The 16,669-nt window shown below is 42.9% G+C and overlaps 1 protein-coding gene across 1 annotated transcript in view; it reads left to right on the forward strand.

Annotated features, from left to right (window-relative positions):
* The first annotated feature begins 2,453 nt into the window (after nt 1–2,453).
* The window catches only part of erf (Ets2 repressor factor), a 38,719-nt gene continuing 24,503 nt past the window's right edge, over nt 2,454–16,669 (forward strand). Inside the window, exon 1 of the mRNA XM_080442002.1 lies at nt 2,454–3,241. Within this exon, the coding sequence (XP_080298128.1) occupies nt 3,220–3,241 (22 nt within the window). The 5' untranslated portion in view covers nt 2,454–3,219. The remainder of the gene's footprint in view (nt 3,242–16,669) is intronic.

Here is a 16,669-nt window from a genome sequence, read left to right on the forward strand (position 1 = left end):
TAACTAACTTTCTCAATTCAGCCAAAGAGAGGGTAATTGCACTTACAATGTCCATATTAATCAGTTGTGATGTCCTATTGTGTAAGCCTTATCAGCAAGTTCTGGTATTCGCCCTCTCGTGTTATTTATGACTTCCACTGATCAAAAGTTATAGGACTACATCATTTCACCAGTCGATGATGAATCGCTGAAATGATTTACTGCTCCTGTTTACTGAGTGGGGTCATTAGCACCATGGTAATGAACTGCCAGCGAGTCTTGTGATCAATTAGTCTCAATCACCCCGCCAATTCACACCTATGCAGCCAGAGGCTCCCCTGCTAAGCCTTTGTTTGTATTCTTTTCACATGCAGCAGGCAACCTCATCTCCCAACATCGCTGACATGGGTTCAGCTTGAGTGTCGTGGACACTGTGGGCTCCTTGTTGTCGTTGTCTCATCAGTAAACTGTTATATCCAGTGGAGCTTTTTCATCTGTTCGTCAGAAAAGTTCCACTTTAGGATGCTCTGTATCTTACAACTTGGAAATATGTAATGATTTATTCAGTTGTTGGCCCCACTTGTACAGTCAGACAGACAGACAGACAGTGTTGTTATACAATGGAGGGTTGACACATACCCCTGTATAGGTAGTGATTCACTCATCTCTGTTGGTTGATTGATTGATTGAATACTTTTATTAGACAGAAATGTAAACAGCACATGGTACAGTCAGACGTTAAAGCTAAAAGGATAGGAAGAAACACAAAAAAGTTGAAGTGCAATTCATCTGACAAAATCTTAATCATTGTGCTTGCGTATCTTCCTCTTTATCACATGGCCGTATGCCCAGATCATGCTGTATGATCCGAGTACATCAATAGTCAGCAGTGTTACATGTCATCATTTTTGGCCCCATCTCAGCCCTGCTTGGCCCACCAGAACGGACACTGAAAAATGTACTGAGACATGCCGTGCTGAGTAGGTGTGCGTCGACTTGATAGCAGTTCTGGGCGTTACACTGTCAGTTAAATTAACCCCAACAGCATCCATATTGAGGGGGAACATTATAGCCAAAAATAGCAGTAGGGTATTTATGGTATTTTTGGTGAAGATTTTTAGCTGTAGACAGGAAAAAGCGGTCCAAGTACAGAGCCAACTCAGGTCCAGTTTACTAAAAGTCTAGAAGGTTTGGTGGTTAACACTCGGGATCTTCCTGTGTAGCGGCGTAGGAGGATGACATTAAAGTATGCAGGCGAAAGGAGGTGGGGATGGCAGCAGAGAGGGCAGAGGTGTGTGTGTGTGTGTGTGTGTGTGTGTGTGTGTGTGTGTGTGTGTGTGTGTGTGTGTGTGTGTGTGTGTGTGTGTGTGTGTGTGTGTGTGTGTGTGTGTGTGTGTGTGCATGTGCGTGCGTGCTGTTGACACTGTTGTGCCACTCAGCCACGGGTGTGCAACAGTGTGACAGTGGCATGAAATACATCATCTTGCTGGCTGGCCTTCACTTCCCACACGCTGCCACTCAACAAAGATGAGGAGGCAACCGAAGATGGAGGAGAGAGCACGACGGAGAGAAACACATACGGAGAGGAGAAAGAGAGAGACCAGGAGAGATCAGACAGAAAGACTGAGAGAGAGAGAGAATAGAGAGACCAAAGTGACCAATGTGGAAGGAATGTGTAGGTTAGTGGAAGGAAATAAAGAAAGCAAGGTGAGAGAGATAGAATGAAAGAAAAACAAAGATTGCTAACAATCAGCACTCACTTTCGTTTACAGGTTACTTCCCTTCCTACCCTTCAATTCACCTCTAACCCCTCTCCTCCGAATCAATCTCTCCCTAACCCTCAACGCACACATTTGTACACACACTCACCCAAACACACACACACAGTTCTTGGAGGAATGCAAGTTCTGAAGAGTGTAAATTATGTTCAAGTGAGTGTGTGTGTGTGTGTGTGTGTGTGTGTGTGTGTGTGTGTGTGTGTGTGTGTGTGTGTGTGTGTGTGGGGGGGGGGTTAATATAATGCCAATAAACACTTCGCAATGTCCTCTGACTCTTGCTATAATCCCTCTCACCCTCAGCCACCACAACCCCTGGCCTGCACTGTGATTTAAAATCACCTGTTGATCGCCTTCACACACAGTCTAGTCGTGAACATATAACGTGCTTGGTTGGATGGATGGATGCCGGCGGCTCTCTTAGCTGTTATTGCAGTTGTACACTAGTGCACATTTACCGGTAAACAGGATACCTCGGCAGCAACGAGTCTCCTCGGCAACGACGTGACGCGCCAAACCGGAGCCGAGCGACAAAGTGGGCGTTCCGTTCCTCTCCCTCCTCTCCTCGGCCGGGCGGGTTGGCGTGGGCGGCCCCGTGTGGCAGAGAGGAGAGAGAGAAACACGACACCCCGACACAGAGCGAGAGGAAAAGGGGGGGGCCAAGGGGGGGGGGTTGGTACTTGGTTGATAATACGAAGAGAGAGTGGAAAAAGAAAAGTCTGTGCGCCGGAGAGAGAAGTGGTGGGAGAGGAAAGAAGAGAATCAGTGTTTTCTCCATTTTGGGTTGATGATACTTTTCTTTTCTGCGGTGCGCTTTTGTTGCGACTATCGGTGATGAAGGATGAGGTGGTGGAAGGGAAGAGTCGACCATCATGCAACATTGTTGTAACAAACGGCTTGAAATAGTAGATCTGTGTTCAGTTGCAGCCGCGGTGCATTCCCCCACTCTCTCTCTCTCCTCTGTCTGTCGGCACGACTCTCTCTCTCTCTCTCTCCCACTCTTGAGTCTACCTCTCTCGCTCAAAGTTAGAGCTGCGCCATTCAACACATCCTGGCGAGTGGGTTTCTCCCCCCCTGAGGCCAGACAGCAGCGCAACAACTTTTTTCCTTCAGCCTCCGTCCGTAACAACACTAAAAACAAAGATATATATAGATACATTATATTTTGTTTTGGTTTATTTTTTTAAGGGCAAAAGTTGTCGCGAGAAACGTCGCGAACGACGCGTATGTACGCAATTAGCGGAACTCTCTCCGTGAGAACGTAACCAGGAGGGGGGCAGGGGGTGGCTGAACTACTTTAGCATAAAGCTCGCGCTGCTGCTACAACGGCGAGGCTCGGTGTTTTTAAAGCCGCTCGGGACGCTCACAGCACCGGACTGTAAAGGAGAGGAGTGGGTGTCAGTCACTACTGCTGCTAACCAGCTAACCCCAGGCTAGCGCAACAACAAGACCTGCGACCCACACAATGAAAACCCCGGGAGATTCGGGTAAGAAACTTTTTTTTTTTTACAGACAAGTTTTGTTATTTTTATGTACAAACAACTTGAAACAACAGTGTGTAGACTAGCTTCCTAAGCTAACACAGTTAGCCTCGCTAACTAACCCCCCCCCACCTCCTCGTCTCTCTTGCTCCGCTGCTCCAGAGAAAGTGTGACAAATTATGGCGCTGGAATGGATTCATCTAAAAAAAAAAACTCTTGTCATTGTTTCAGCAAAAACGTGCAAAGTTAGCATCACTTACATCACTTTGTCTCCTTTCAACTGTTGTGTGAACGGCCACGGAGTGTTTTTAACGGGCGCTGTACAAACTTTAGTCAAATGTAGAAGCAAGTTAGCAGGAGGAGATAGTTTAGCTTCGTAGATTAGAGAACGGGGACACATTCCACACGGTGGAAACGTTTCTGTGTTTACTATAAATTCCGTGCGAGTTGTTAAGACAATGTAGCACTAAAGACATAAACACGGTTTATATTGTTTCACAGTTAGACGTGACATTGTTACACGGTTGTCAGTCGACAACTTTAGAGATGTGGGTGAACCTTCTAAACTCTAGTTCATCATCTTTTAACCTAGAAGCGCACGCAAAATAGGATTCGGTCTATTTACTGGAACGAAGCACTGTGCAGCTCCGTTTGTAGCATTCACATCCATAATGTTTTGGTTGGACCTTTTTATTATTATTTAATTTTTTACCGCATTTGAAGTTAATCTGCAGACTGCTGCCCATGACTTGATGGCTAGTTTGTCGTGACTTTAGATGCTTAAAACCAGGGCAGGCACCATCTAGCAGTTTAAAAACATTTGAGTGGTCAGCTAGGGACGGCAATGTTCCAACAACCTTGGAACTCGACATTTGAGAGGGGAATACCACGCGACAGCACAACTTGTATAATATATACAATTGTATCACAGGTATACACATTATAACCATGCAATGCCTTAAGGTGACCCACTTGTCAGCGAGTCTAACGTTGTTAAACTTTAAGTTTTATTATTGTTTGGTCTATCAAAATATTTGGTCTATCAAATTGATGTGTATCCTCACAAACTAATATACAGGTAATATGAGTATGTATTGTTTTGGAATATATGTTTACGGTTTTGAAGATTGTGGGGTATGTAACCCCTTGATATTAGGCCTAATACAGCCTGCTACAACAGGACCTGGGTCAACCTGTCTTTGGACCTTAAACCGCACATTGTAGGCTATCAGACACAAGGGTGTACATTCAGACATTAAATTTGGGGCTACGTTGCATTTTCCAGGTATCTGGTGTGAAAACATTGCTGTGTAAGTTTCTTAAGCTGTGTGTGTACAGTCAGACCATACCGACTTATAAGGGAGACTCTGCCAAAGAGTATCAGGATATGTATTTGTGAGGTCTGTTTTGATATTTTGTATATGACTTGTGTGAAAATCCATTGTAGTTCATTGCATTTGTGTAAACAACATTTTCCATAATCACCCAGGTCAGCAAAGTGCACTTAATTTGGTTTAAAAAGTAGGCGTGTTTTTTTCTTCTTTGTTTCAGGAAACATTTGCTAGTCCCATTTGTTGGGTTTATTTATGATGTTTTGCTTTTGTTTATATAGTCAATTGAGAGCTACCTACCCATGGCCCTTTTGTAGGAGTTTCTTCTGTTATTAATGATTAACATTAAACATAAGGGAGACGTGTTTTTCTCTGCCCCCAACATGTATGCCACAGTGATAATAGCAGTCAGCCCCCCAGTATTTCACATACGTAGCAAAAGTGTAACCTGGGTTGCCAGCATTCTTTTAAGTTCTCTTTAAAATCCATATGAAGTTGTGACCATGCTATTAAAACAGCCATTATTGCATTATACTTGCCCAATGCCCACAGCATATGGTTGGCTTATTGAGAAGAACAACAGACACTGTATTCCTCAGGTGGATAGAGAAACCAATCTTATTTTTAACTTGACACATGTCACAACTCATAGGCAAGCTGTGTGAATGTGGCCTTATTATAGTTATTTTAGTTTTACATTTTAAGGGACCACCCATCCCCATCATAATATCAAGAGAATCTACCTGGAATCCCAAGCCCTTATGACAACCCACTGTATATGTTTGTTTGTTTTTTGGTTAAATGTTGGCGTTAATAACTACGAGAGTGTAAAACCTGACTTGTAAGCACTAAGCATCCATTTGGGTCAATATTCTACCCTCTCTACACTCTCAACCTGGCATATATCTAAGGACACACATGGTTTCCCAGTCCCTCGGTTGACATCTGATGGTATATATATCCTACTTGCATAGCTCTATTCAGTGCAGCACCACACAGGTCTTTTGTCCTTCTGTTTCCCGTGGTCATGGCGTCAGCCTATGGCCTGTTATATATGTGGGTCAGCCTCCACTCTCTTCCTACCAGGAAGTCAGCCGTCTGGCCCCACCAGCTCCAATTTTCCACTTGTGTTACTCCTTGTATCAACAACACGCCACATGTGAGACGTCACAGCTGTACATGGACCAGCCAGAGGGCCGAGCCACGCTACAAAGTGTATTTGTATGTATGTGTATATGGATTAAATGGAGCTGTACATGAGCAATTAGATGGTGGTACGTCTGTAGGGCAGGCCAGGCCTGCTGTTTTGACCATATGTGCTTCGGAGTGTATGCGCGCCGCACATGTGTTTCCTCATGTCTGTGTGCGCGTGCGCCCATATGTCCGCCACTGTGCGGCTATACCTGACATTGATGTGGTTGGCCTGTGTTCACAACAAAGTGACTGTTTGACTTTTACCAGCGTAACCAAATTGCCCTTGAGGAAATCCATTTGGTTGCGGGTTGTTGAGTCAGCCCATTGTAATTACAGGAAGAAAAACAAGACATCTTTCATGCAAATCTGCGTAGATGTAATAATAATGCAGGCAAGACTAAAAGGCTCTACCCATGGTAGGGAAAATAGAACTCATTTCAAGGAACAATAGGCATTGTTTGTCCTTGAGAAAAAAAACGAGTTCCCCTGAGACCGACCAATATTCCAGAATTGTAGCGTTGACACCAACAGCATAGGGAGGGAGCATGATTGCACTTCAAGTTGAGGCTGAGATGTTTGTTTCAAAATTTTGGAAGCCACTTAGGTGACGGATGCACAGGAATGTGTTTTTTTTTGTTCTGACCTTTTCATCCTGATTTCTGGAACCACAGCTGCTGTTTGAGATTTTTGAGGTTGTGTGAAAATAAAAAGTTAAATGACGTGGACCCTGGGATCCAAATACGATGTAACGAATAGCGTGTATCGAATTGGTAACTCGGACTTCATGTGGTCAGCCTGTGACGTCAGGCGTCTATGACGCATCTCTATGATGTAGAACTCCAAATTTGGGCAAGGTTTCAGACTTGTATGAGCCTCATGAACTTCCATTATTAAATTAAATATGTCAAAACATTTAAAAAGTGAAAAAATGCATGAAGTTGACATGGCAGTGTGTACAAGCAATATACACTCTGGAGGGGATACTAGCATGTCATGTTACATTGTCCATTTTAGATGGCATTTTGTCACTCTACTCCAATTTAGTGTGTGTGTGTGTGTGTGTGTGTGTGTGTGTGTGTGTGTGTGAGAGAGAGAGGAGAGCAGGGGGACAAGACAGAAACTTTATTGTACAGTATGGTTTTAATATTGGAGATCATTATGATTAATTCTAATGTAGATGTAATGTACGAGTACACAGTAGGTATGAGTTCTATGCTTTTGTGTCTACACTACGTCTTCTATACATTCTATACACTGTTCCTTTGGAAAGTCAGAATACACAAAGATGGAACAAAGTGATGCAAAGTTCATCATAATAATAATATGAAAAAGATCATTTGACATTACACTAAACGGATGAATAGGAAGAATTAAAGAACCAATCAGACAAATACAATGTGGGATGGGGTGGATGAAGATGGAACAGAGATTTAGAGTAGAGGAAAGACGAGCAGAGATATTTACCCCAGTAAGTTTCGCTGAGTGGTATTCCATTTGATGTATTTATGTTTTAACCTGATTTATAGTTCTTATAGTTAACTAAAACTAACTAGTCTTTGCAAAGAAAAAGATGACCAACTAAAATCATAGAGAAAATGTCCTTGGTTTCAGTCTCAGCATTTCATACATAAAACTAATATTTTGATTGGACATGACATGTCTTTTCCAATTCTTTTTAGCTGTGCCAGTTTTAACTGTGAATATATCTTTTAAAATGACTAGTTTCTATTTGTTATACAATACTTTTCTGAAGCTCATCCCTGACAAATACCTCCTTTATTATGAAATATAAATAAATAAATTAACTAGCTTGTAGATGGCTATTTTAGGCACTTATAAATCAGGCCTAAGTGTGAATGAGGCCATTGCTAGAATAGGCCATTTGTTCTCAGTAACTTTCCTTGAACAAATACAGTTTTTTAATGGAGAGGGGTACAGAAAAGGTGGCAATGTTGACCATTTTCTGCTGTCTGCAGACAAAAAAACTAAATTGAATAACCGGACAACATGACAGAAAAAAATGATATAAAAAGTGGTATGCTATTCACAGGTGATTCCTTTCCCTTGCTCATACACTCCTATCCAGCTTATTTATATTGACCCAACCACATTCCTAATACCTGATGGTCCCAGGCTAGGAAAGCAAGGTGTGGAAAAAGTACCGTTGGTCGCTATTGCAGTGACGTCAACAGTTCTCTGGTGTGTCGTCTAGCTTTACGTCAACAGTTCTCTGGTGTGTCGTCTAGCTTTTCTTCTGTCATCAGGACGCTGACCCCACCACCTGAACTAAGACCCCAGCCTCTGTTTTTCATGCTGTCCCTCGATGCTACAGAAGGCCTCTTTTCCTGTGTGTGTGTGTGTGTGTGTGTGTGTGTGTGTGTGTGTGTGTGTGTGTGTGTGTGTGTGTGTGAGAGATGACTATGGTAATCCATGCAGAGCAGTGATAGAGTAGAGAAAACACAGTCAGAGCAGGGCAAAACATAAACCATGGGTGTATTAGAAAGTTGTGTAGGAAATGGTTTATCTTTGCAAGTCCGGTTTAATTAGGTTTATCCAGTGCATAGAGTTTAAATGTCGGCGAAAAATGGAAAACCCTTTTACGAGTTTGAAAAAGGAAAAATCTCCACGAGCTCATGATATGTTGGGATGTGACAGTTTTTACGGGGGACCAACTTTTACATCCAGTGTTTTCATCTCTCTCGCTTTGCTTTTTGTGCTTCCAACCAAATCCCTAAGCTTAAATGTACATAACCCTGGTCTTGTTGCAGATATACAAATGACAGATATGTGTTGCTTGCCAAGAATAGAGACTCATAGTGTAGGGCTGTGTAATACATAAATCAGGGGCTCCCAATCTTTCTCATATGACCCATGTTGACATTGGGAAATTACTGTAAATGCATAACTTTAACACAGAGGATTAAGCTAGTCTTTGACATTGTACTGGTTAACTTTAGCTTGCGATGAAGCTTCCCTCTTTTATAATTCTAATAAGATGCCATTTTTTACTGACCACGAGATCCATTCAAGGATTTTGCTTTGGCTCATAGTGCAATGGCAAGGGGGGGGGGTGTAGTTTAGGTGGTACTGGGGGGAGAGGGAGATGGACATGCCAAATATCTCAACAGCGATAATGATAGTTCAGTCCCAATGCACGCTCTCTTGTGAGGGTATGTGGCTTGTTACGGGTTGGTGTCACATGATGTAAAACCAATTATATAATGCCATTGTGGTATATCTTTCTGACATACACACAGGATATACAGTTAGGGATTTGGAGAACTGTTCTCCAAATCCATTTGTACTGTATATCCTGTGTTGTGGACATGTGTGCAGAGAGTAGACCATACATTAGGCAAGCAAACAATACTTATAGCTTAACATTGTGCAGCCGGTCATTTCACATCACATGCCTGATTATGGAAAAGGTCTGACCTGCAGCCCTGTGGGAGCCTGTCTAGAGTAAAGACTAGGTGTTCCACAGGGATCTGTGTAATTTTAGTTTGAGGAATTCAGTTTTATAGCTCCCAGGGAGAAGTATGGGCTAGGTTTAGACAAAATGCAGGCTTCTTCTTGAGACGTTATTTGTAGCTTTGGAGAACGTTGAAAGGATGTGCTTGTCATCCACAAAATGTCTTTGTTTCAGTGCCTGCCTCTGTTGGCTTGAACCTGTGAGAGCTTATGATTGTGTGCATCCGACTTTCTGGATCAATAGAGTTGCAGGATCACTACTTCTCCGACACACATGCACTCAAGAGTCAGAGCCAGGCTCTGTGGCAGCGGACACAGCAGATGAACGGACAAGACAGGCCAAGTGGAACCAACGACTCGCCTCACTGAGCTGATAAGGAAGGCTTTTCAGGGAGTAACTGCTATCTTTGTAACACCTGACAGGATGCTGAGGTTCCGGCATAACCCAGCTGCTCCCTTTCGCTTCAACAACCAAGCTAGGTTGTCATTTTATGAAGAATACAGACTAACTTTGTACCGTTACGTTTGGTTTCCCACATAATTAATGTTTTTTTATTGTATATGTAATGTCATGTTTAAGGGAGGAAGTGAAAGAAGAGCCAGTCAGCTGTAGTCTCATCAAAGACTTGACCATGAGGAAACGTTTATAGTTCATTGGAAAGAGCCTGATTCACCATAGGAGCTCCTCAGAAAGAGTCGGTGAGAGAGCATGATGCTTGTACGATATATTGCCAGTTGTACAGTATATTGCCCTATACTTTAGCGTTTTGGTTGGAAAACCTGCATTTATGTTGCTGTGCCTGTTTTTGGGCATTAACCTAAACTAGGAAGGGTGTGGAGAGAAGCAGAGCTCCCAAGTCAATGATTGACATAAGTGTGGGCCTAGCATTGAATTGCAGATGCACAGCGTAGGAAAGTCTGGCAGAGAGACCTCCTCGCTTTTTGATGTTGGGAGCACTAGTGCCAACTCCAAAAGCTTTAAGTGTTTTTAAGTGTCTTTGCTTGTGCCCTTGTGGAGGGTGGAGATAGTGGAAGAACCCAGGTTTCGGTTGTTTTGACTGGGTGTAGCGATCATCAGAAGGAGAGGTGCTGACCTCAGCCAAGGCAGCATGTCTGAGTCTGTCTGCTATTTGTAGACAGACTCCAGAGGGGTTGACTGGGGAGGCAGGTAGGGTGTCAATTTTGGCTGTTATAAAGTCAACCAGTGAGTGGTGGTGAGATGTACAGTAAGTACACTTCCAGTTTTCTTTCTGGCTGTTTTTGAGAAGCTGAGGCGGTTAACTTCCCCACTGGGTTTTACACAGGAATTGCAGTTTTGGAGGCGTTGTAAAAGTCCCAATAACTTTTCAGGAACCAACACATTTGGAAATGACATTTCCAGTCATTAAGACATCTATGAAGACGTCACAATCTAGAATTGCATTATTGTTGATAATCCTGAATATTTAGTTTGAGTATTACATTATTAATATTCCTGGAGGTTTTGGGAAACATTTTTTAAATCCTTTGCGATTTCCATCTGTATCGTAACTTCATTCCGAGTGAAATTCATTTGAATTCCAAGTGAAATTAAAATGTATTAATTGCAGGAGCTAAAATTGCTTTTATCCAGTTGAAACAAGTTAATGGTTTGGCTCTGCAGTGTTACATTCGGTGCAATGTATCAGAAAAAAATGTACCACAAGTGCCCAGAAAACAACCCAACACAGAGTTAAAGGTAGAGGGAAAGGCCAACCTGCAGGTTGCTGTGGTCGTGCTGTCTGGGGCCAGCGTGGAAACTGAGAGACACAGCACAGCCTGGGTTTGTGGTTGTTTGGACTGGGTCTAACCAAGCCAGGGGTTTCCTGTATGTGTACTCTTGCATGGCCTACCTGTTTTTTCTTTTTTTCTCCCTCTTTTGGTCAGACCACCAAATTGAAAATGTGAAATATCCAAGGCTAAGAAAGGCCTTTAGTAGCCTTTTGCTTTGCTTTTAAAGGTTGCGGAAGGATCATAACTCTGACAACCCTATTATCCCCATTAAGAAATTTAATTTAATCACGTTATTGATAAAAGTAAAAATATAGGTGTGGAATTGTGAAAAGTGCCACATGCAACTTTATCTTGCGATGACTTCTTCCAACTAGCAGTTTATTAGCCACATATTCATCCGTCAGTCTGCCACCACCTGCACATCATCTCATACAACAGTGTGTTTAAGATATCTAGTGACATTTGTCTATTCTAAATAGTAAATTTTATTCTTATCTGTAATGTCAATTCAACTTGCGTTTACCGGTTACGTTTTTATTTTTTAAATGGCCATCCCAATTCTGGTGGTGTTAATGCATCTTGTGAATCAGTATGTAATCAGCATGTATGTATAAAGACGAAATCCGGGGCCCCTGTTACAAAATATTTTGAGATGGGGGTCTGCGGCCAAATACATATAATTTTGGCGGTCCTCAACATGAAAAATTTGGATCACCACTGATATAGCAACATACTGTTTGGATTTAGAAAACATTTTTAGATATGTATTTGGCTGCGGACCCCCATCTCAAAATATTTTGTTCCAGCTTGTATATCTGCTATTTTTGAATAGCCAAAGAAATCTAAAGTGAAACGTATGCGTTGCCTCATTGAATGGGTTAAAAATTCACAGGCTTGATCCCTGTGGCTGCCAGCTCACCCACTAGCAAGTAGCAACCCTTACAGCATAGCAATTGAACCGCTACCTGCTCATTCATCCTCTGAGTGTTGAGTGTTGAAGAGTGTTCAATTGTTGAGCAATAGGCCAACAATGTCAAATGGGTCATGTTTTCTCTGTGAGAAGCGGGCACACCTACTCAATATGCCTGTAGCGATTGTCTTGTCTGGATCCCAGAGACGGAAGGAGGTAGACAAAGAACAAGAGACATGGAAGACGGGACAGAACGCAGAGGACGGGAGACGCAAAGACGGAGGGAGACGGAATAAGAAATGACATTCAGACAGATGGAGAGAGAGAGACATTGGAGTAGACACAGAGTGTGAAGGGTGTCTGGGTGTCTTGTTTGGTCTGTAGCACTGTACCAGCCATGGATCCAGTGGGAACCCTGTGGTTAGCTTCCCCCAATCTCCGCTCTCCTCCAATGGTTTGTTACAACTCGCCTTAGGTCTCTGTGGCTGTCTGTATGTGTGTGGTGTGTCTGTGTGACGTGTGTGTGTGTACAGGGGGGGAGTGTTTATCTGTCTGAGCGGGACCGTGTATTAGAGAAACCAACTAGTTTGTGTTCGAAAGAGAGGGCAAGTGTGTATGAGTAAATGAGTGGATTTTGTGATCAAAGGTTGTGTTTGCTTTCTACTTAAAAATCTAATCATAATGATCCCAGGATCCACATGGCATGGCTCCAAGTGGATCTGGACTTCATGTGGCCTGCCTGTGACATCTATGACTCCAAATTTGCAAAAGGTTTCAGCCTGATCACAGCCCTATGGAAATCAACTACTTAGTCTTCTACTATACATTTTTTATTTAATATTTACAAAAGTATGAAACGTGAAAAATTTTACTTCTGTGGCCTACTGGCAGTGTGCTCAGGAAATTGGGCACTCATCGGTCCCGAGTTTTGCGAGATTGGCGCCAGACAGACAGACAGACAGACAGACCCTCTCATAGACAGCTATTATCCTGCAGAGCCACACCGTAAAAAATGAATGTTTGTGTTAGCAGTGTGTTGTTGGTGAGATTCCGATCCGACGTGCCCTCCCTTGATCAGGGCTGTTTGAAGGCGGACACGATGAGAACGCAGACAGTCTCTCTCACTCTTTCTATCTATCTCTCCCACACACACACACACAAACACACCGAGTCTCCTTTTCTCATAGACTCACCTGCATCTCTCTCTTCCACACAGACAGCAGTTCAGTAGACAGACTCCAAATGGATGCACTCTGTCTCGCACGCGCACACACACACACAAACACGTAGCGCCTGTCTCTCTTTCACACGGACAGACAGAATGTGCACCCTCTCTCACACGTTTACACGCACACCTCACACAACATTGACAGGTCACAGCAGATTTCTCACCTCTGGACAGATCAAAGCTAGACTGCGGGGAAGTGAGCGCAGAAGAGGAGTAGTTGGACAGGGGAGGTGGTTTGGGGCCATCAGATGGCACAGGGCATTGGACTGCTCATTTCAGCAGCATGAAAATGTTTAGAGGATGCCACCAGTGATTTTTGATGTATGGATTAATCATTCCATCCATCATGTGGAGTGATACTGTTCTGAGTAAGTCAGTATGTCTACTTCAGGGTAGTGAAATATTTGTCTTGTTTAGCTATTGAAAGTATTGTTTTGTATTTTATTTATTGACCTTCCCTAATTAAATAAATTATGAGCACACATTATTTGTTAATTGACATGTGTAATTGATACTCTTATCCAGAACTGCTTACAAAGACTGAGGGGGGGGGGGGGGTTCACCACATGAACCCTAGTGTTCTTATTCTGGAACATCTCAGTAGAAATGTGTTGTGTTGTGCCGCATTGTGAGTTTGTAGATCTGCAATTTTTCGCAAAGAGGTTTGGTGTGATGGACAAAAGGAGGGGGCCTATTCTAGACTCCTTGGGGGCTCTTTTCGCCAAAGTATATTGGGTCCAAGTGATTAACACTTTGCACTGCAGTGTAGGTGATATTGTTTTGTTCAAAAAAGGTTCTGTTCAAAAAAGGTTCTGTTCAAAAGTTAACGCTGTATTCTGATAGTAATCGTTGCTATAGTGTTTGTTCAGTAACACAGGTCTCCCCATCTCTCCAGCCCTTTAGTAAACAGAAAATTCATATTTAGGTCAAGATACCAATTTTATCGCCCGGACAGAAAACTCAACAAATGTCGTTGATCAGCTGATTTAATGGTGTTCCAATTTTGTCAGCATTTTTTTTTGTTTCATCACTTCCAATTCCACTTGTTTATTCCGTTTACAATAAGTCCAAGCCTGATTGGTTTGGACTTATGAAAGAGCTGGAGAGATGGAAAGACCCCCGTTAGTGAACAAACAAGCTAATCAACACTTATTTTAACAAAAAGCATTTTGTTAATTGGACAGTTTCGCCTCTGTTGCAGGCAGCCTCGCTGTCACATAAGGTCACTGTCACTATATCCCATGCTCTCCTGACCCAGTACACTCACTCACGCCGTCTCTCATCCGATGCTCTCTTGACCCAACCTCAACGTAACACGCTTTCTCTCTCACCCCCATGCTATCTCCACCAGTATGCATACAAGAGCTTTTTCCACCAGTGACTCTCTTACACCAACATTGTTTTTAGGAAGCATTTTGTTCACATAACAGCAGTTTGTTCACAGAACTAATGTGTCTTATGTAAGCACTGTCATGACGGTAGCAGTAAACGCACGCTTTTTCATTCACACTCACTAGGCGGGAGAACATTAACGGTAATCTGACAAGGTAGGGAGAGCTGACATTGACAGTGCAACACACTGTCAAGTTATTCGAACTCGGCGCATATTCAAAAAGGATGCAAAAAAGACCAGTGTATTACCCGCTCTACATGCAAGTGAGAAAGGGGTTTTATTCTCCCAAACCCATACCCTTTCTCTTCTATATTTAGTTCCTGTCTTTTTTCTTTTTTGGTTTCTTTTTTTTTTTTACCTCAACTTTGTTATGAGTGGGTTGATTTGTCAGGCCCTTGCCTGGTCTGATAAATTACTTCACAAGAGAGGCTATAAATTGTTTCACTGATAACAATGGCACCATTTGACCAGGTCAACACCGGAGATGGGCCATAAAGTTAGTCTGGCCTCTCTCACTCCTCTCTTTCTCGCCTCCTCTCCCTCGTGTTTCCAAACTACTCCCCTACTCGAGCTCCCGAGAGTCTCTGCAGTCTTTACAGCCCCAGACTACATCACAGCTGGGGGGATTTAGCGAACTGACCACACACCCACCCACAAGCTCACATACCAGGCATGTGATTTTACAGTGATTTGAGGACACATAAGTAATCCATTTCTAATGGGAGATTGTATTCCTGCGTGCTGCATTTCTGATATAACACATAATGTTTGAGTTTGGTTTCTGTTTCTGTCGCTCACTCAATCACTCATCTCCTCCATTCTCCCCCCCTCCCCCCCCACACACACACACAAACATTATGTGAGAGGCCCTGGAACCCACACGCTCATGTAAATGGCCGATGCCTGCGTTGCATTAACACACACACTCTTGTAATTCCCCCTCTAAAGCTATTGAGGAGCATGCTCATTTTGGGGTTGCCATCTCCCTGCGGTGACGCCAGCGTGCCCCTGTCTTTAATGTTTTTACACAGAGAGAGAGTGCGAGCCACTCAGTCTAGAGACTAGAGAATCTTACTTTAATGCAATAGACTGGAGGATTAAGAAGCATGGGGGGGCTGCCAATAAGGAAAGACTGACTAAGACGTGACACATGTAGAAAGTCCCCCGTTTCACAAGTTTTCAGCATTAGTATGCACAGACGGTGGTGTAAGGCCTGGAACCGTTAATCACTTTGTCATGTTGAAGAAATTACACTTGTTGGCCATTCTTTGGATCGCAGTGGAAAAAGATGTGAAAGTATCCAATAAAATGTAAAAGAAATTAAAAATAAATGACTGTTGATCCTATTGGACAAGGTTCTGTCCCACTGCTTTTTATCAGAGAAGAAGGCACTGGTTCTTTTTTTTACTAACCCTCCTGTATCAGTTGAAATAGAGTCAACTAGGCAAGGCTGAAGAAACCAAATCAGGTTTCTTCAATGAATGGAGCTATCAAGAAGTTAAACGTGGACAGCTCAGCCAATCGCCGTGGCAGCGTACTGACATTTGTTCACAGAGGAACGTGGTGAAACCAGATCCAACCAGCCCGCCAGTCAGTAGCTTTTGACATTTCTACAATAACCATCCCAATACAGCATAGTGGTAGCACTGGTGGAACCAAATCTCTGCCCCCCACGGCAAAGGGAGAAAAAAAACTGCAAATGACTCTGAGAGTTAGCCTTAAGTCTTCCTCAGTGTGTCTTGGCTGAGCTGGTTTCTGTGTAAGGGAACCCAGCTCGGTGTCACAATCCAATTCTTGATCTTTAAGACGAGGTCTCCAAATCCCTGTCAGACACGAGCATCTCATCCACACTGTGGTTGCTAGGCTCTGATCGAGAGACCATCTCCTAGCTGGAAACGCAGCAGCTGTAATGTTTTAAATAAAATATTTAGATTGTCCTCTCGATCTTCGGTTTAGAATTAATTCTCATTCCTACTCATTTTGCTAAAGAGAATCTTGGTTTTAGACATTTAAAAGATGTTCAAAGATCAGCTCTTCAAAACATTTTAAGATGTCTGTAAAAAGATAAGCTCTTCTAAAGAATTAATATCCCTCCACATTCTCATTAATTTCAGCAGATCTTTCTAATTTCCCCTTTCCTGCTATCTCATCTCCT

The sequence above is a fragment of the Gymnoscopelus braueri genome, assembly GCF_963280865.1.
Source record: "Gymnoscopelus braueri genome assembly, chromosome: 11".
Classification (NCBI taxonomy): Eukaryota; Metazoa; Chordata; class Actinopteri; order Myctophiformes; family Myctophidae; genus Gymnoscopelus; species Gymnoscopelus braueri.